Source organism: Chelonia mydas, chromosome 2 (assembly GCF_015237465.2).
Source record: "Chelonia mydas isolate rCheMyd1 chromosome 2, rCheMyd1.pri.v2, whole genome shotgun sequence".
In the NCBI taxonomy this organism is placed as follows: Eukaryota; Metazoa; Chordata; order Testudines; family Cheloniidae; genus Chelonia; species Chelonia mydas.
Genome location: NC_057850.1, coordinates 261,031,599 through 261,052,205, shown reverse-complemented (window position 1 = coordinate 261,052,205; position 20,607 = coordinate 261,031,599). Strand labels below are relative to the sequence as shown.

The window sequence follows — 20,607 nt, the reverse complement described above, 5'->3', positions numbered from 1 at the left end:
TTACCTCAAGGGAAATACCGAAGGCAAAGGAAGGGCTCCTTGATATTGCTCGACGACTCGAAAAACAAAATCTATTGCTACATTTGAACTCGGTGAAAGAGGTTGAAGAAAACAAAACACAACAAAAGGGGTCCTCAACCATCGAATTTGCGGTTTCGGAAATTTCACATCCTTCAGAAATAGCAAGCTGTTCTCAAACGTCCGTCTCCACTCTGAACTTGTTCGAGCGTCCATCCCTGAGACGTCTTCAGCCATCACAGGGAAATGGAGATAATTCAAGCACCAATTCTTCAGAAGAAGACGCCTTCGAAAAGGAATTGGATAAACAAGAAAGACGCCGGCGAGTTTCTGCGATTCATAATTGTAAGGAAGCGTTATTCAAGAGAAATGTTTGGGAAGATTGTGAGGCGATGGAGTCTATTGGTAGGCTGAAAGTGAAGTCTGTTTTTGAGGCCATTCACAGCTACCCACACCGCATTCAGGCTGCCTGTCGAATTGCTTCGAGCATGCCAACAACTCAAGCCAGTGTAGAGCGACTGTTTTCGGCTTTAAAGTTAATTTTAAATGATTTGCGGCAGGGTGTGAAAGACGACTTGATTGCTGCAATAATTTTTTACAGAATGAATCATGAATCATTCTAGTTTGTATCATTGTTGATGACATTTAAATTGTTTTGAAAGTCTGAATAAAAATTTTTTCAAAATGACAGTATGCACTTTTTTTATTTAGTTAAAAATTCATTGGAGTCGGAGCGCGGAGCGGAGTCGGAGCGGAGCTGGAGCAGAGCAGTTCAAAAATTTGATTGCTCCAAATCCCTGGGCTCCTAGCACATGGACCCTGTGTAGCCACTGGGTGCAGTGGAGCCCAGAACTGCAAATCTCTCTGCCCTCGCGAGTGAGAGACCGTCCCTCTGCGAGGGGGCCGGAGGCTAAGCCCCAGTTAGCTGGGGACGCTAGCGTTAAGAGAGTGCTTTTTAAGCGTCAGCCGACATTCTGTTCGCTGCCGTGCTGTCAGGAGGCCTGAACTGCCCTGTCAAGGCAGGAGGCAGGTCTCCCCACTGGCCTCCTGGAGCTGGGAGGGATGGAATCGGGCCCTGGGACTGGTCTGTGCCTTCTGAGTGCTGTCTGACTCGTGACAAGAGAGATCTCGTGAACACTACCCGAGGGCCTCTGGCTGTGTGCAGCATTTTAGGCTGCGACGCTGACCCGGTGGGGGGAGCCGGCCTTGGCTGTGACCCCACGAGAAGCCAAGAGAAATTCCTCCAGCCTCCACTGCCTCGTGCGAGTGCGATGGCCTGGCCTCCAGCGGGGTCCCGGGTCAGAGGGTGACAGGTCTGCCCTCCACCGGCTCCCTGGCCTCCTTCCCAAGCTCGTAAAGCAGCGAGTCCTGCAAGCAGGATGTAAAGCCAGGGGAGACCTAGGTGCCGTTTTGTTGATAGCGGGGGAGCGCAAATTATTCTGTTGCTTCACCAGCCCCTCGCAGCGTGAGCCAGTACAGGCCTTCCTGACAGGCAGCCTCAGGGGACGGAGAGGCTCCGTGTCACAGAAGCCAGCAAAGGTCCAAGCCTGCTCTGACCTTGCCCAGGCATCTTCGGCCTAGAAAGGAGCCTGGAAATATTAAAAATAGCAACAACTGGGTCTCTGATGTTTCTCGTATTGACGCTTTGAGTCTTTCTAGCTGCCTCTGGCTTCGGTGAGGTGCTGGGTTGTGCAGCAGGGACGGGGACCGACGTGAGGCCTCCTCGGCACTGGCGCTATGGCAGCAAAACGCGTCTCGCTCGGGAGCGTGGGAAACACCCCCCCCCCCCCCCCCCCCCCCCCCCGAGCGACACAAGTCTCCCTAGTTTGCACAGTGCTGCGGTAGTGGGAGGCGCTCTCCCGCTACCGCCCGTCACTGAGCTGGTTTGATTACGTCGACAGGCGAGCTGCTCGCCCCCCCGTGGGCATCCCGCGGCCCCGCGAGCTCTCCGCCCCCCTCCCCCCCCGTGGGCATCCCGCGGCCCCGCGAGCTCTCCGCCCCCCTCCCCCCCCCCCCGTGGGCGTCCCGCGAGCTCTCCGCCCCCCTTCCCCCCCCGTGGGCGTCCCGTGGCCCCGCGAGCTCTCCGCCCCCCTCCCCCCCCATGGGCGTCCCGCGGCCCCGCGAGCTCTCCCCCCCGTCCCCGTCCCCCGTGGGCGTCCTGCAAGCTCTCCCCCCCCGTGGGCGTCCCGCGGCCCCGCGAGCTCTCCGCCCCCCTCCCCCCCCGTGGGCGTCCCGCGTCCCCGCGAGCTCTCCGCGCCCCTCCCCCCCATGGGCGTCCCGCGGCCGGGCGAGCGCGCTCACAGTTGTATCCTTGCTGCTGTACCGCGAGAAGCATGTAGGTGCAGACACGGCCTAAGACGAATAAGAAAATTGCCCGTCGCTGCCTCTGTCCCACGGTGACGTTCTCATGGCTGTGGGAGGTGATGCCGTGCGGCTGTGACCCAGCCCAGCACGTCCCAGAAAGGTTGATTTTCCAAGGTACAAATGGGAGCGAGGTGCCCACCTGCCACCGACAGTCAGTGCCGCTCGCTGCCACTTGTGTCTCTGGAAGTTACGGCTCGTGGGAACGCTGCCCAGCACCCATGGGACCTTCTGCCGGTGAGCAGTGCCTGGGAGCAGCTGCTTTCTCGGTCAGCGAGCTCAGAGGGTGCAAGGCATTAGAGCCTGCGTCTCTGTACAAACAGGGGTGTGCCACCGAGCGTCTCGGCCCTGGCACTTAGCTGTATTCTGCGTTCAACGCTGGGAATTCCCCCGTCCCCAGCACACGGAATAACATCTGGCCTCTCTCTTTTCCCCAGCAGGTGATGGGAGCAGGGGTGCCAGCGAGCAGAAGCACCCTGGGGAAGAGCCAGAGGATGTGAAACCAAACAAGGCTTTGCTGATGAGAGGCTTAGAGGCTGCTTCCCCGGGCTTGCTCAGGACAGAACCCAGCATTAATCACTGGAAAGTGCAACACGCCCAGGGAAACATCACGGCGCTCCAGAGACGCACGGTGACTCTGGAGGGGCCGCAGACAACCCCTGAGCCCAAGGGAAAGGTGCCAATAGCCCCAACAAGCAACCCCAGCCAGAAATCCCTTTCGGCCTCCGACCGCAGGGGGGCTGTGGCTGCCAGCACCGAGCCAGTGAAACGCCCGCGAGCCCACGCTGCCGAGCGGCCGTTCACGTGCACCGAGTGCGGGAAGAGCTTCCAGCACCGGGGAAACCTCATCACTCACCTGCGGGTGCACACGGGTGAGAAGCCCTTCACCTGCACCGAGTGCGGCAAGAGCTTCAGCCAGAAGGGCGACTTGATGCGGCACCAGCGCATCCACACGGGCGAGAAGCCCTTCGAATGCAACGTGTGTGGGAAGAGCTTCTGCTCCAAGCAGACCTTCATCCTGCACCAGCGCATCCACACGGGCGAGAAGCCCTTCTCCTGCACCGAGTGCGGCAAGTGCTTCAACCGCAAGGCCAACTTCATCACCCACCAGAAGATCCACCGCGGGGAGCGCCCCTTCGTCTGCGCCGAGTGCGGCAAGGGCTTCTGCGCCAAGAAGACCTTCATCCTGCACCAGAAGATCCACATCGGGGACCGGCCCTTCGGCTGCTCCGAGTGCGGCAAGAGCTTCAGCCGCAACGGGGATCTGACCCGGCACCAGCGCATCCACACCGGGGAGCGGCCCTTCGCCTGCGCCGACTGCGGCAAGTGCTTCAGCCACAACGGGGAGCTGATCAAGCACCAGCGCATCCACACCGGGGAGAAGCCCTTCACCTGCACCGAGTGCGGCAAGAGCTTCAACCGCAAGGGCACCCTTATCACCCACCAGCGCATCCACACCGGGGAGCGCCCCTTCGTCTGCGCCGAGTGCGGCAAGACCTTCAACCTGAAGACCACGCTGATGAAGCACAAGCGGATCCACACGGGGGAGCGGCCCTTCACCTGCGTGGAGTGTGGCAAGAGCTTCAAGTACAAGGGCAACCTGCGGACCCACCACCTCACCCACACGGTGGAGCGGGTCTACCCCTGCACCGAGTGCGGGAAGATCTTCAGCCACAAGAAGGAGCTGACGGTGCACCAGGCCGTCCACACGGAGGAGAGACTCTTGTCCTGCTACGGAGACGGGGAGTCGTTCAACCCCTTCCTCCAGATGCACCCGCTTCTGCTGTCTGTGCCCCAAGCCAAATGCCTCTGGAAGCCTTAACGCAATGTACATAAGGAGGGAGTTACAGAAATGCTACGTCCCCTGAGCAGGAGCAGAGGAGGAGCAATGCTGTAATTTAGGATTTGGACATGCCGTGGTGCTGATGAAATAACAGGCTCCCTGGCACAAGGAGCTCCCAGGCTGAAGGCCTGCGCTGACGAACCAACCGTGCATCCCTAAGGAAAACACACCTGCACATTCCCTGCACAACGCAGCTCCAATTCAAATGCAAACAAAGGCTCGAGTCTTGCCCTGAAGGATGCCAACGCTGTAGTATTAACGCCATTTGCTGGGTTGGACGTAACCCCAGAGGTGCTAGAGAACGTCTGGCAGGAGGGACGGGAGATTTCTGGGAAGGGATCTGGCTTCTGGAGCAGCGCTTGGAGGGCGTTGGGAATGACATGGCCGGGTTGACCGATGTGGGGTCTTCATCTTACTACTGAAAGGAGCGGTGGGTGCTAGCAGGACTCTCCTGCCCGTTCCTGTGTGGAGCAAACACGGGAGCGTCGTGCTCATTGGGATAGTTCTGGCGAAGACCAGTGGTTTCTCAGGGCGGGGGTGCTGTGCTGTTTGTTGTTGTTAGGTCAGGCCCAGTGGGTACTGGGGGCGGGCGAGACTTTGCTACTGCGCTGTAGTTATGGCTTCTGCCAGCAGCTCCTCAGTGGAGCTACTGGACAGACCTGACGTACGGCGCCTGTTCCAGCCGGGCCGCTGACAGTCTGGGAAATGAAAGAAAACCTCATTCGAGTGCGGACTTGAGGACTCCAGGTGCAATGCCCTGGAGCAATAATTACTGTAGTTCTCTTTCCTCTCTGTTCTCTTACTGACTATTTACCCACCAGGAGTGTGCGCCGGGCTTCGCAACTGCGTACGGCCTGATCCCTGACCTGAGAGGTGACCATCTCACCGAGACCACCTAGAGATCTGACAGAGAATCACAGAGGGAGGGACCTCGGGAGGTCGTCTAGTCCCGTCCCCTGCACTCCCGGCAGGACTAAGTGTTATCTAGACCATCCCTGGCAGGTGTTTGTCCAACCTGCTCTTAAAACCCTCCAGTGACAGAGACTGGTTAGAGCTGGAAAAGACCGATTGGTCATTTTGCCCATTCCTCGCCAATGCAGGGTCGGGCTCTACTCTGTATTTTCTAGGAATATGTCCAGCCTGTTAACCCTCTCCAGCGATGGGTCGCCCCTCGCTCCCTTGTGAGGTCCGTGCACAGTCTAATAGACACTGACTACTTCTCATCCTGTGTGAAAGGGACTTGGGTTTAGTTGCTAGTTTGTAGTTAGGCAAAGGGTCATTTTAACGTTAAAAATTTGTCGTTCTCCGTGTGGATAGCCTAGAATCCTAGTTGTTAGATTTGGAAAAGAATTAATAAGTCTTCTAATAAAATCTAGTACTTGTCCCTGGCACTGCACGCCTGTTCCCTCCAGTGCTTGGTCCGTCTAACTGTACGTGTCCCAAACTCTGGGGTGTCACCGCTCTGGGGGGGTGGTTCCACAGCCTGAAACGTCTCCCCCTTAGGAAGTTTTTTTTCTGACATTCAGCTTTAATCCTTGATTTCATCCAGTCATCCCCACCTTGAACTACTGTAAAATTCTCTCTCCCGTGCCCGCCCGCCCCGTGTTTCCCCGGGATTGTTATCGGGTCCCGCCAGGTCACTGCTCAGTGAAGCTGGACCTACTTGTCTCTTTTGCTCATTCCTCACCAGTCAATCCCTTGTGCCCCAGATCACATTGTGGCTCTTCTCTGAACGGGCCATCGGTATTTTTCCAGCTCTCCTGAGGAGCCCTGAACAGCATGCCGTCTCCAGTGGGGTTATCCCAAGGCAGAGAGATGGGGGCTGTCACCCCTTTGCTCCGTTACACAAAGCCTCTGTGTATTGGCCTTTTCAGGTGCCATGATGGACTGGAAGCTCCTGTCTAATCCGCTGCTGTCCACTGTCTTCCCCCAGGTCCCGATCAGTGTTTCCTGCTTCCTGGATTCTTTCCTTCCCACTGACTCTCTGCAGGGCAGATGCTGTTTCCCTAATAACATGCTCTTACTGCCTCTGCTAGGTGATTCGTGAAGAAATGGCATAAATCAGGAGCTCCCAGTAACACAGCCGTGGCACCGCTGAGCACCTGCTCCCAGCTCCGTCCCGTGGCCTGTTGTTATAACTCTTGGCTAACACGTCTGCAGCCAGCGTTCAGTCCGCGGGATGGTCTCTGCTGACGCTGGGTCAGCCGGGACAGTACGTTTTGATGAGATGCTCTGTCAAGTGCTTTACTCACAACCAAGTGTGTCTTATCTCGCACTTTCCCTCCACCCGCTAACTGTCCGAACAAGCAATCCGGGCACTGCCTTCGCTGCTCCCTGCCCCAGGCGCCTTCTGGGGGCAGGAACGAAGACACCCTGGCTCTCCCTGCTCCAGCCTGTGCTGCGCTTTTCCCACCGTGGCCGAGACGGGATCGGGGCTGGAGTGCTTGAGAAAACGGAGCGTCCGTGGGGTTGGTCTGCCAGATTCCGGATGAAGAACTGACCGAGAACCACAACGAGTAGGAGGGGATGGGATGTGGAGACAGAGTCCCCTGTTGGGTCTACTCTTCCCCCACCCCCAAACCCAAATCCCTCTGTTGTTAAAGGAGCCCTGGGGGCAGGCGCTACGCGAACATTTCACGATCCAGCCATTTCACATCAACTTTTGATTTACAGACACCGCGTGAAGGGCGTTGGTTTGGGCCAAGTGAGTGACTGGGGGAAAATGGCAGCCAAAGGGACTGGCTGGAATCAGGGTGGAATGATTGGTGCGTTGGTCCAGGAGACCAAAATCCCCCATGGGGGAAAGGAGAACAAGGGGGATTTCTATAGGGCTGAAGTGGTGTCTAGGCCTGGTCTGGCTCTCTATCGGGTTGTGCTCACCACCCACGGTGCCTCCTACTGGTTGCTGTGGGAATTCGCTCTGTCCAGCAGGGCACCCTCCTCTTGTAGTGTCTCACTTTCCGTCACTGCTTCTCCACCGTCTCTGCTGTCTGGGACTCCCGGACTGTGGTGTCCTCTTCAGGGCACGGCCCTCCGGCTGTGCCCCAACTCCGTTGTCTCCCCCCTTCCAGGGAACCCGCAGTCCTTCGCCCAGCTTCTCGCCGCAATGGACTAGAGCCCCTAGTCCAGCCCCTTGCTCAGGGGCAAACTGCAGTCCTTTGGCTGGCCACTTCCCTCAGCGGCCAGTGGGGCAAAAGGGGGGGGGCCCAGGGCTGCCCACTACTCTGGGCCCCAACCCAGGGACCCTCTAGCTGGCAGCTGCTCATGGCCTCTCCTTCCCCTCTGCTGCTACCTGCTTTCCCTGGGCCACTTCTCCATAGCCCCAGCACCTACTCGGCCCCTGTGTCAGGGACGCAGCCTGGGAGCCAGCCAGGCTGGAGCTCCACTTGCCCCCCCGACCCTGCCCAGCACTGCTCTGTCGCACGCACTTCTCTCTACGGGCAGCCAGGCCTTCTCCCTCAAGCTCCAGGAGAGACTGAGCTCCTCGCTGCCCTGCAGCCCTTCTTATAGGACCCAGCCTGGCCCTGATTGGCTGCTTCTAAGCCTTCCTCTGGTTGGCTGGGTTCTGCACAGCCACTCCAAGGGCTGCTATTAACCCTTTGCCAGCCAGTGAGGGGCCACTGCCCCGTCACAGGCTCCTCTGCACAGGGTGAATTTCACCCCTCACTAAATCATATTTTCAGGACCCTTCTTTTCTAGTGGGTGCTGAGAGCCGGGGTCCAATAGTTAAAGTCTCTGAGATAATTTGCTAGGAAGCAGCTTGTTCCCATCTCCCTTGTGAAAGGAATTTCCTCTGGTCCCAGCTCAGGGTACCCCACAAATGCCTTCAAAGTTATTCACCCAGCTAAACTGAGGACGAGTTAGCAAGGGGTGAAACTCCTCTTTGCAGATGCTGCCACCGCTAAAGGAGTTTTGGCTGCTAGAATCTCATCTGTGACTCGGGGTTTGGAGAGAGGTTGGATGACGATAAACCAGGCAGGAGCTGTGGGTCTGGCCCTGCCAGATTTATAAAGGGAGTGGCTAGTTCTTTACTAATATGGTTATTTTGTTGCCTATTGACTCATTTATTTGTAACTTCCTTTTGGGCTGTTTGGACAGAATTCTTCACTGACCTCTTCTGCATGACCTTGCTAGCAATAGAAAGCAAATTAATCGGTGTGTGTGGTGTATATTCTGCAAATGTATTTGTATGTAAAATTACTCTTATGCCATTGGTTATTGGGCTCCAGTCCTGGGCTTTCTGGTGTCAAATGGGAAAATTCCCCTTGGCTCCAGTGGGGGTCAGGACAGGGCCCACTGATGATATTTCTAATTCTTATGCAAAAATCTTCCCCTCTGACGATTCTTATTGTGACAATAGGGTCATTGTGCTGAGAGGTTGTGTAGCCTAGAGCAGTGGTTCTCAAACTTATTTGATTGGGCCCCCCTTCTTTGTGTCTGTGGTTGTTTGTACCTGCGGGGCGGTGGGGGGGAGGCACATATATCACTACCCAGCTCTGAAGCACAGAAGTAAGGGTGGCAATGTGGAAAGTGACTTTTCCCAGCAGACTTAGCGTCCCAGTGCCATCCTTTCTTCTGCTGCCGCCCCCCTGGGGCTGACAGATGGAGCCTCGCCACCTCCAGATGAGGGATGGGGGTGGGGGACAAGGAGAGCCCAAGTCCAGGCTGCTTCCTGGGGAGGGATTGGGGAGAGCCCGAGCCTGGGTGGCTCCGCACCTCCCGGGCGTGCACGGCCCCTTCTGCACAAGCCCCAGCCACCTGGGGCTATTAGCCCCAGCTCTTATTAAAAAAAACAAAAAAAAAAGCTCACAGCTTGTGCCTCCCTTGGGCGGCCCACCCCATAGTTTGAGAACTGCTGCCTAGCCTTTGGGAACTCCTGGAATCCAGGGCTCCTGAGGTCTAATCCTGGCTCTGGACTTAAGCTCTCGGTCTCAGTTCCTCCATCTGTAAAATGGGGATAATAATACTTACCGCACCTACCTCACAGGGGTGTTGTGAGGGTCGCTAATCAGCGGCTGTTTGAACAGTGCTTGGAAGAGGCTGCAGAGCACGTGGCCGGAAGACTAAGTATTATTATTGCTGTGGCCTGGGGCCTGCTCTTCACTGGGGACCGGCTGTGTAAGAATTTCTCCAGAGACGCCCTTAGATTGCCCTAGAGCAAGGTCCATGTGTATTTATATTTTCATTCTTTTTCCTAATCTAGAAACTAATAAAAGGTTAGAAATGAAACAAATGAAATGAAATGCACCTCTCTGGTTTGGCGCTGTTTGTCCTGGGACCACGGTGCTGCTCGTTGCTCGTGTTTCCATTGCTGGAGTGGAATCCCCCCCCGGCCCCCTCCAGCGCTCGTTCTGTTGTGTTACTAGGTACAGAGGCAACATTGACAAGGCAGGAATTGTCGGCTCACTCGTTCCTCTTTGGGCAATTAGTGCTTCATTTGCATTCTTTCACCACCAGAGCAAGTCTCCTGCCTCGGCTCCTGTTAACTTCCCCTAGCACCCGGTAGCCCTTTTATAGAAGCTTTGTTCCCAGCATGCCTTTCTGGAGCTGGCAGTTCAAACTCACCTGAGCTATAAATGCCCTTTTTCCAGCTAGTAGCCGTTGGCTCCGTCTTTCTCTCTCCCGGCTGGGAAGGAAGTACCTGTTGTGTTTGCCCTTCTTTAGGGCAGGATTTTTCACATGCTCACCACCCGTCGCTGGGGTCAGGTTTCCAAAAGCACTCGGCACCTAATCAAGGGGACAATTTTTCCGAAGTGCCCAGTACCCCGTTTCCGAGCTGTTCTGAAAATCCCGACCTCCCTGCTCTGGGATGGCTCATTCTTACATCCAGTCTTAAGATCTCTCCTGTTTATGATTTTTCAAAAACACGGGATTGCCGCTGCTGCAGTGATTCGTTGGCCGTGGGGCTAGGTTGTATGTTACTTAGGCTTGCTTTAGACCAGTGGTTCTCAAGCCGCGGGCCGCTTGTGGCCCAATCAGCACACAGCTGCGGCCCATGTGACATCCTCAGGGCCATAGAGGTCGTGCGTCTATCGTGTGTCTGTGGCCCACATGACACAGAGAGAGCTGCATGTGCGGCCCACAGTGGAAATTAGGTTGAGAGCCATTGCTTTAGACCAGTGGCTCCAACCGTTCCAGACTACTGCACCCCTTTCAGGAGTCTGGTTTGTCTTGTGCACCCCCAAGTTTCACCTCACTTAAAAACGACTTGCTCACAAAATCAGACATAAAAATACAAGAGTCACAGCCACACTGTTACTGAAACGTTGCTGGCTTTCTCATTTTTACCATATCATTATAAAATAAATGAACTGGAATATGAATATTGTACTTATAGGAGTGATCCCATAGCAGGGAGGTTGTCCTCCCTGCCCAAGCGTTTTGCATATCTTGTCTTTTCAAAGCAGCACAAAAGGGAAGAAGTGAGGCAGTGTCTCCGGAAGTAGCCATCATTAATTTCAACCTAGGTACTGATCTAGTGCCCCACAGTGGGGCAGCCGGAGCCCTTGGTCACTGGGGGTAGGACCTTACTCCCCGGTCAGTCCCAGTGGGTCACTTGAAGCGTAAGGTGGTATTCAGTGTGCGGGTGGGCAGGCCTGGGACCCAGGCACAGCTGTGGGAGGTGAGGCCCTGAGGGTATTTCAGTTCTGTCTAAAGAACAGGAGGACTTGTGGCACCTTAGAGACTAACACATTTATTTGAGCATAAGCTTTTGTGAGCTACAGCTCACTTCATCGGATGCATGCAGTGGAAAATAGAGTGGGGAGATTTTATACACACAGAGAACATGAAACAATGGGTGTTACCATACAGACTGTAACCAGAGTGATCAGGTGAGGTGAGCTCTTACCAGCAGGAGAGAAAAAAAACCTTTTGTAGTGATAATCAAGGTGGGCCATTTCCAGCAGTTGACAAGAACGTGTGAGGAACAGTGTGTGTGGGAGGGAATAAACATGGGGAAATAGTTTTACTTTGTGTAATGACCCATCCACTCCCAGTCTTTATTCAAGCCTAAGTTAATTGTATCCAGTTTGCAAATTAATTCCAATTCAGCAGTCTCTCCCTGGATTCTGTATTTGAAGTTTTTTTGTTGAAGAATTGCCACTTTTAGGTCTCTCTGGTCACTCGGTTACAGACCTAAAAGTGACAGTTCTTCAATAAAAAAACTTCAAAAACAGACTCCAGCGAGAGACTGCTGAATTGGAATTAATTTGCAAACTGGATACAATTAATTTAGGCTTGAATGGAGACTGGGAGTGGATGGGTCATTACACAAAGTAAAACTATTTCCCCATGTTTATTCCCCCCCCCCCCCGGCCCACTGTTCCTCAGATGTTCTTGTCAACTGCTGGAAATGGGCCACCTTGATCATCACTACAAGAGGTTCCCCCCCCCCCCCGCCCCCGCTCTCCTGCTGGTAATAGCTCACCTTACCTGATCACTCTGGTTACAGTGTGTATGGTAACACCCATTGTTTCCTGTTCTCTGTGTATATAAAATCTCCCCACTGTATTTTCCACTGCATGCATCCGATGAAGTGAGCTGTAGCTCACGAAAGCTTATGCTCAAATAAATGTGTTAGTCTCAAGAACGATGTGGATAAATTGGAGAGAGTCCAGCAAAGGGCAACAAAAATGATTAGGGGTCTGGAACACATGACTTATGAGGAGAGGCTGAGGGAGCTGGGATTGTTTAGTCTGCGGAAGAGAAGAATGAGGGGGGATTTGATAGCTGCTTTCAACTACCTGAGAGGTGGTTCCAGAGAGGATGGTTCTAGACTATTCTCAGTGGTAGAAGAGGACAGGACAAGGAGTAATGGTCTCAAGTTGCAGTGGGGGAGGTTTAGGTTGGATATTAGGAAAAACTTTTTCGCTAGGAGGTGGTGAAACACTGGAATGCGTTACCTAGGGAGGTGGTGGAATCTCCTTCCTTAGAAGTTTTTAAGGTCAGGCTTGACAAAGCCCTGGCTGGGATGATTTAATTGGGGATTGGTCCTGCTTTGAGCAGGGGGTTGGACTAGATGACCTCCTGAGGTCCCTTCCAGCCCTGATATTCTATGATTCTATGATTCTAAGGTGCCCCAAGTCCTGTTCTTTTTGCAGATACAGACTAACACAGCTGCTACTCAGAAACCTGTCAGTCCTGTCTGTTTCTTTTCCCTTATTTCCCCTCAGCATGTGGGAAACGACCTTCCTTATTGCCTTACAGGACCCAGCAAGTTCCTCCTTACGTGCACCCTTGATAGCATCTCCTCTGACTTGTGACGTTGGTGTAGCGCGTTCCTGGTCTGGGGACGCAGGCGCCCACAGGACCCCAGCTCTGACCCCGGTCTCTCGGCCGGCTGGGAGCCCCACACAGCGGGGGTGGCTGGCTGGCAGGCAGCAGAGGGGGAGGAGGAAGCAGAGCATGCGTGGTGGGGGCAATAGCTTGCAGGGAGGGGATACCCCACCGGCCTGTCCCCCAGCCAGTGTGAGCGGGGAATGAGTGTGGGCGGCTGGGGCAGTGAATACGGCCTTGCAAAGGGGCTGAGTTCCTATCCTACCCCCCTGCAGCAACCCAGATCGAATGTCCGAACTCCCCGCTCCCTGGAGCTTGGCTCGGCCAGGAGCTCAGCAGAGTCGCCCAGCAGGGCCCTGGCCTGAGCCTGGCTGTGGATAGGGCTGCCCTGCAGCATGGTCCCTCTCCCTGCGTAGGCTGGTTGGAGCTAACACGAGTCACCCGCCGGCACGAATCCGTGCGAATGACCCTGCATCTTTAGCCAGGGTTCTGGCCCCGAGCCTCAAGCCGCCCAGCGTTCTGCGGCGTGATCCAGTGGGGGGGGCTAGTCGGGGTTCTGCCACTGACCTACTGAGTCACCCCTCCTCCCCCCACTCTGTGCCTCAGTTTCCCCTCCATCCTCTGTCTATTTAGACCCTAAGCCCTTTGGAGCAGGGGCTGTCACTGACTGTGTAGTTATGCAGCACCTAGCCCCAGGGGGCCCTGGCTTCAGCTGGGGTCTCTACCTGCTACCGTAACACCCATAAAAAAACCACCCCCCAAATTCCTGACGTTTGGCACGTTCCTCTCCGAGGCCTCCCGCCAGGCAGCGCAGCCCTGGGCTGTTGTACTCAGGTGTGTGCAGTGCTGGTCTCAGCGCGTCAGAGAGACGGGGGTGGGGAGGGAACAGGTTTTAGTGGCGAGAGACCAGCTTTCGAGCCGCACAGTCTTCTTCAGGTGCAACGGTTCCAGCACCTGCCCGGGCCCAGCATCCTCCACCAGCGGCTGCAATTCACTGCCATCGCCTCCCTCCCCCGCCGCGCTCGTGGGGGCAGGCCCAGGGTCCCCCAGCGTGCGGGGATGGCAGGATCGTGGCACTGCTGCTGGGCGTGACTGTCTTTGTGGCAGGGCTGGAAAATCGAGGTGGCCGCTGTTACCACACTGCTGTGCCCCATGGCAGCCCCCCGACGCCGGCCGGTTGTGGTGGGATTCAGCAGCTCTCCAGCCCTTCCACTCTGCAGACCACTTCGATTCCTGCTGCAGCGTGCTGGGGGAGAGAGCTGGCGAGAGCTTCCTCAAAGCGTCACCAGGGGGCCTTCCTGGAGCGTTTCGTTTCAAGGGACACCCCCAATGCAGCTGCAGCATTTCAGGCCTCCAGCCCCCGGAGTGCAATGCCAGGCCAAGGCCCCGGCCACCTTTACCTGGCTGACCAGTTCCTGGGAGTTGGAAGCCGTAGGAGAGACGTTACCCCAGCCACAAACGCTAACAGGGTCTGTCTTCCACCTACCAGTCGAACTCCTTGCTCTGGCTGCCTGGGCCTCCGGGGGGCATCTCCTAGGAAGAATCCGCCAGCCCTGCACACTCCAATATACTCTCCCCCGTGATTTCCACAGCGCCATAAGCGGACCCAGGACTGGGCAGGGCAAGGCTAGGTCTGTGCCCAGAAGGGCTTGTAGAGGCAACAGGAGAAGACGAGACAAATCACAACACGCAGAGAAGGGAGCAGCCCCTGGCGTTTGGCTAGATGGTCGCGGGCCGCCAGAAATGGTGCTGCACCATTGACGGTGCAGATGAAGTGGGACTTCCTGCCGGCCAGCCTGATTCTGGGCCGTCGAGTTCGATAGGGGCAGGAAGTGGCTTGTGTAGAATGGGAGGATGCTGGGGCTGACATGCCGCTTGCTGCGACTGGTATTAGCTGGGGTTTGTAAAGGGATTTTGTTAATCGCAGCGGCCGACACAGTAAGTCATTTATCAGAGCAGGACCAGATCAAGGAAATCAGGATTGCTCTGAGCGCATTTGAACATCGAAACCCCTGGCCCCGGGCCAACCTGTCAGCTGACTGCTGGGACGGCCAGGCCCTGAACTGGGGCTGGGTGGCTCTTGTATGCTAACAGATTGGGAGCTTCTAGACTGAATCACGCAGGTGCTGTAGATAGTCTTAAAACACGTTTCCACAGGCCACTGATGTAACCCTGCCCTCACCACCACAGCCTGCAGCTTCGCCCTTTGTAGCTACCTGCCCTCGCTAGTCAAAACCAGAACCGGGAGTGACTAGCGTGGCCCGGCTGCGATACGCCGTACTCGAAAGCGTAGCCACGGAGTGGATTCTCCAAACACTGCACTGGCCAACTTAAGGTTTTGCCTAGAGGGATTTTTTATGTTTAAATCTGATTACCCTGTAAGGTATTTACCATCCTAATTTTACAGAGGTGATTCTTTTACCTTTTTTATAATTAATTTTTTTTTTAAGAACCTAATTAATTTTTTATTGTTCTTAAGATCCAAGGGTTTGGGTCAGGTCAAAGCCCTGACCCTCTCCAGCCACTCCCCATCATTGAGGTTCCATTTCAGCGAGTAGCTGTGGATATTCTGGGTCCTTTTCTGAAAAAGACACCCAGAGGAAAGCATTACATACTGACTTTCATGGATTTTGCCACCTGATGGCCGGAAGCAGTAGCTCTAAGCAACAGCAGGGCTAAAAGTGTGTGCCAGGCACTAGCAGACATTTTTGCCAGGGTAGGTTGGCCCTCCGACATCCTTACAGATGCAGAAACTAGTTTCCTGGCAGGAACTATGGAAAGCCTTTAGGAAGCTCAGGGGTAAATCACTTGGTTGCCACCCCTTACCACCATCAAACAAATGGCCTGGTGGAGAAGTTTAATAAAACTTTGGGGGCCATGATACGTAAATTCGTAAATGAGCACTCCAATGATTGGGACCTAGTGTTGCAGCAGTTGCTCTTTGCCTACAGAGCTGTACCACATCCCAGGTTAGGGTTTTCCCCATTTGAACTTGTATATGGCTGCGAGGTTAAGGGACCATTGCAGTTGGTGAAGCAGCAATGGGAGGGATTTACACCTTCTCCAGGAACTAACATTCCGGACTTTGTAACCAACCTAGAAACCATCCTCCGAACCTCTTTAGCCCTTGCTAAAGAAAACCTAAAAGATGCTCAAAAAGAGCAAAAAGCCTAGTACGATAAACATGCCAGAGAACGTTTCTTCAAAGTAGGAGACCAGGTCATGGTCTTAAAGGCGCTCCAGGCCCATAAAATGGAAGCGTCGTGGGAAGGGCCATTCACGGTCCAGAAGCGCCTGGGAGCTGTTAATTATCTCATAGCATTCCCCACCTCCAACCGAAAGCCGAAGGTGTACCATATTAATTCTCTAAAGCCCTTTTATTCCAGAGAGTTAAAGGTTTGTCAGTATACAGCCCAGGGAGGAGATGACGCTGAGTGGTCTGAAGGTGTCTACTACGAAGGAAAAAGTGATGGTGGCGTGGAAGAGGTGAACCTCTCCATGACCCTTGGGCGTGTGCAGCGACAGCAGATCCAGGAGCTGTGCACTAGCTACGCGCCGACATTCTCAGCCACCCCAGGACTGACTGAACGGGCATACCACTCCATTGACACAGGTAATGCTCACCCAATTAAAGTCCAACCTTATCGGGTGTCTCCTCAAGCTAAAACTGCTATAGAACGGGAGATCCAGGGTATGCTACAGATGGGTGTAATCCGCCCCTCCCGCAGTGCATGGGCATCTCCAGTGATTCTAGTTCCCAAACCAGATGGGGAGATACGTTTTTGCGTGGACTACCATAAGCTAAATGCAGTAACTCGCCCAGACAACTATCCAGTGCCACGCACAGATGAACTATTGGAGAAACTGGGATGGGCCCAGTTCATCTCTACCTTGGACTTAACCAAGGGGTACTGGCAGGTACCACTAGATGAATCCGCCAAGGGAAGGTCAACCTTCACCACCCGTGTCGGGCTGTATGAATTTAATGTACTCCCTTTCGTGCTGCGGAATGCACCCGCCACCTTCCAAAGACTTGTAGATGGTCTCCTAGCGGGATTAGGAGAATATGCAGTCGCCTACCTTGACGATGTGGTCATATTTTCGGATTCCTGGGCAGAACACCTAAAACATCTACAAAAAGTCTTCGAGCACATAAGGGAGGCAGAACTAACTGTTAAGGCTAAGAAGTGTCAAATAGGCCTAAACAAAGTAACTTACCTTGGACACCAGGTGGGTCAAGGAACTATCAACCCCCTACAGGCCAAAGTGGATGCTATCCAAAAGTGGCCTGTCCCAAAGTAAAAAAAACAGGTCCAATCCTTCTTAGGGTTGGCCAGATATTACAGGTGATTTGTACTGCAATACAGCCAAATCGCCGCCCCACTGACAGACCTAACCAAAAAGAAACAGCCAAATGCCGTTCAGTGGACCGAAGAGTGTCAGAAGGCCTTTAACTAGCTTAAAACTCATGTCTGACCCTGTGCTAAGGGCCCCAGACTTTGACAAACCATTCCTAGTAACCACAGATGCGTCCGAGCGTGGTGTGGGAGCAGTCTTAATGCAGGAAGGACCGAATCAAAAGTTCCACCCTGTAGTGTTTCTCAGCAAGAAGCTGTCTGAGAGGGGAAGCCACTGGTCAATCAGTGAAAAGGAATGTTACGCCATTGTCTACGCTCTGGAAAAGCTACGCCCATACGTTTGGGGACGGCGTTTCCACCTGCAAACCCACCATGCTGCGCTACAGTGGCTTCATACCGCCAGGGGAAAATAACAAAAAACTTATTCGGTGGAGTTTAGCTCTCCAAGATTTTGATTTCGACATACAACACATCTCAGGAGCTTCTAACAAAGGGGCTGATGCACTCTCCCGTGAAAGTTTCCCAAAATCAACTGGTTAAAATCGTCCTTGAGATGTGGAAAATATTGTTAGTCTTTATACAGTTGGTAGTCTATTTAGAGGTGCATGTGTCTTATTAACTCTGTTTTCTTCTAGAGCTCCAGGAAGAAATCACAGCCAGTGTTTCACCCTATTTGTAATTTGGGGGGCTTGTCATAAATAAAAAGGGAAGGGTAACCACCTGTCCGTATACAGTGCTATAAAATCCTTCCTGGCCAGAGGCAAAACCCTTTCACCTGAAAAGGGTTAAGAAGCGAAGATAACCTCGCTGGCACCTGACCAAAATGACCAACGAGGAGACAAGATACTTTCAAATCTGGAGGGGGGGGGAACGAAGGGTTCGTCTGTCTGTCTGATGCTTTTGCCGGGAACAGATCAGGAATGCAGCCTCATAACTCCTTAAGTTAGTAAGTAATCTAGCTAAAAATGCGTTAGATTTCCTTTTGTTTAATGGCTAGTAAAATAAGCTGTGCTGGAGGGAATGTATATTCCTGTTTTTGTGTCTTTTTGTAACTTAAGGTTTTGCCTAGAGGGATTCTCTATGTTTTAAATCTGATTACCCTGTAAGGTATTTACCATCCTGATTTTACAGAGGGGATTCTTTTACTTTTTCTTTAATTAAAATTCTTCTTTTAAGAACCTAATTAATTTTTTATTGTTCTTAAGATCCAAGGCTTTGGGTCTGTGTTCACCTGTACAAATTGGTGAGGATTCTTATCAAGCCTTCCCCAGGAAAGGGGGTGTAGGGCTTGGGGGGATATTTTGCGGGAAGGCGTCTCCAAGTGGTCTCTTTCCCCGTTCTTTGTTTAAAATGCTTAGTGGTGGCAGCATACGGTTCAAGGACAAGGCAAAGTTTGTACCTTGGGGAAGTTTTTAACCTAAGCTGGTAAGAATAAGCTTAGGGGGTCTTTCATGCAGGTCCCCACATCTGTACCCTAGAGTTCAAAATGGGGAAGGAACCTTGACAGTCTCCTTCCCCAGCAGGCCTCCGGCAGGCTGTGGGGCAAGAGTTCATCTCCCAGGAGCTCCAGCCCCAGCTTCTGAGGGCCAAGACGAGGCCCCTCAATCGCAGCTGCACCCTCATGTTTTCTATATTTGTAAAACAAGAAGTTTTTGTTTGTTGCTACTGGCCGGGCTGGGGAAAAGCAGTGTTTGCATTTACTCTTCAGGCCAGGTGCTCAGCTACCACGGGGATGGGTGAGACATACAAACCGCGCTCGATCCTGCATGGCCCCTTGGGATGTGGACTAGATGGGGCCTGACAGGTCTCTTCCTCTCCGTTGTCCCCTTACTTCTGTGGCTCTGTGACACTTGAGGAATTGACCTCAAAGGCACCCGTAGGGTATGAAGAGGTGGATGAATGAACTTGGGAGCTGTTCATTGTTTGTGCTAAGTTGTAATTAGTGCTATTTGTTAAGAGCCGGGTGCTATAGAAAACAGAGATAACTGCACAGGCCCTGCCCCAGGGGATTGCGTTAGACAGAAAGACACTGGTGGATCCAGAAGTGGACATAACACAGTCCATGTGGGTGTTTGTTTTCATAGTGCAGAGTGAAGGTGCAATGTCTGAGCTGTTATGATGTCACACCCAGCCAGGTTGTGTGGGCAGGGTTTTCTGGTACTCTATACATTACTTTTACAGCTACGGTCTATTCTAATGTCAGTAATCGGAACCCGGGGCACTGTATTATCTATATCCCGTTGCATCCTTTGGGCCTGTATGCTAATGTCTTTATTGGATCAATGGTTACATTCTGTATGTGCCAGAAGCACCCAGGAAAGGTTCTGCTTGCAGACCAGCTATGCTCAAGTCTGAGACTTAATAGACTCTTTGGATTTCATGCTGAATATTTTCTCTCTTAAATAAAAATAAGTTGTATCTAATTCAACGCAGGGTAAAATTCCCACCTTCACAAAGGACTCATAAAAGGCTTATGTGCTCCTTAAGTAACACCTGCTTCAATGATAGATTGACCTAGTCTGGGTCACAGTGATGATTTCCCCCAAGTGAGCAAGGATTACGCACGCTAGAGATGGAATGGGAGCTCGAGGGGAGAAACATCAAACGGTGAAGGGCTGTTTCTTGTGTGAATTACAGTAACTTTAATCAAGAACCCACTATATGCCTACAATCACTTCCTTGGCTCCAAATGCAGCCTCATCCCTGCTCCATGCCAGTTGAAATGATCTTGAACTGAGTCCGTTGTATTCTCTGCTGTGTCCGCAGGACTGAGGTGTAAGTGCCAGGTGCCCTTAGAAGAACAAGTGTCCTGTGGAAATCCTACTTGTGTATTTAGAAGGAAAAGTACAAGTGCAATGCAAGTACTTTCAATTTCCAAATTCCCTGGAATCATCTGTTCAGTATCTGGACATTAACCGAACTAATATAAGCTCATAGTGGAAGAGAAAGAAAAAGGGCAACAACTGAAATGTTATTCATAGGAACGGCCCTGCTGGGTCAGACCCAAGGTCCATCCAGCCCAGTCTCCCCTCTGCCGACAGTGGCCAGGGCCAGGTGCCCCAGAGGGAGCGAACAGAACAGGGAATCATGCAGGGATCCTTCCCACTCCTGCCCCAGCGGCAGCCGCACAAACCCTTGTCCCCCCACCCCCAGCTCAGCAGAAGCAGGGAACCCGGGCAGGGGGATGGGGCACCCTGACATCAGGAGGCTCCCGGGAGCAGCTTGGCCGGGGGAGCTTCAGGGGGGAGAAGGGACAGGGGCAGGGGCGGTTGCACCGAGCAGTGGGGCGGAAGGGACAGGACAATCCTGCTCCGGAAGCCCCCCCTTAGCAAGGTGAGCCCCGGGTGCTCGCCCGGCCCGCTGACCCCTAGGGCCAGCCCTGCCTCAGCCCGAGGAGCTGGGTGAGGGCAGGTGCCTTTGGCCCCGAGCCTGAGCAATCGGGTCAGGACGGGGGGTTAAGTGAAGCGGGTGAGGCCCGGAGGCCAGGGAAGGGGAAAGTCGGGTGCCTGGAGTGTGCGGGGAACAGTCCCAGGAGACCCGCACGCTAAGGCCGGAGATTTACCATCCGCCCAAGGGGCAGGAAGGGTCCAGGGACCTATGGTGGGTCCCACTCGGGCAGGGGGAACAATCCGGCTTCGCACCCTTGGGGTTGGAGGCTCCTGGAGAGGCCTGAAGTGCTGAGGTGTCACACAGCACCGCTGCGGGGAGTCTGGGGGCAGGGGATGCTCGGGGCCAGGGGAAGTTCGGGGG

At 53.8% G+C, this 20,607-nt stretch overlaps 2 protein-coding genes across 4 annotated transcripts in view; both read left to right on the top strand.

Moving 5' to 3' along the window:
- The window catches only part of LOC114019002 (endothelial zinc finger protein induced by tumor necrosis factor alpha), a 57,978-nt gene that overhangs the window by 14,206 nt on the left and 23,165 nt on the right, over window positions 1-20,607 (top strand). The window contains exon 7 of one of the 3 annotated variants that reach the window (XM_037891430.2): window positions 2,820-9,469. The exons of 1 other annotated variant lie outside the window; for it this stretch is intronic. In XM_037891430.2, coding sequence (XP_037747358.1) covers window positions 2,820-4,201 — 1,382 coding nt within the window. In that variant the 3' untranslated portion in view covers window positions 4,202-9,469. Of the gene's footprint in view, window positions 1-2,816; window positions 9,470-20,607 lie in introns of those variants that run through there. One more of the 3 variants, XM_037891429.2, reaches the window with a different exon arrangement.
- Window positions 17,773-20,607, top strand: part of LOC119565458 (stonustoxin subunit alpha) — a 62,103-nt gene continuing 59,268 nt past the window's right edge. The window contains exon 1 of the mRNA XM_037891443.2: window positions 17,773-17,803. The gene's annotated coding sequence lies outside the window, so the exon portion shown is untranslated. The remainder of the gene's footprint in view (window positions 17,804-20,607) is intronic.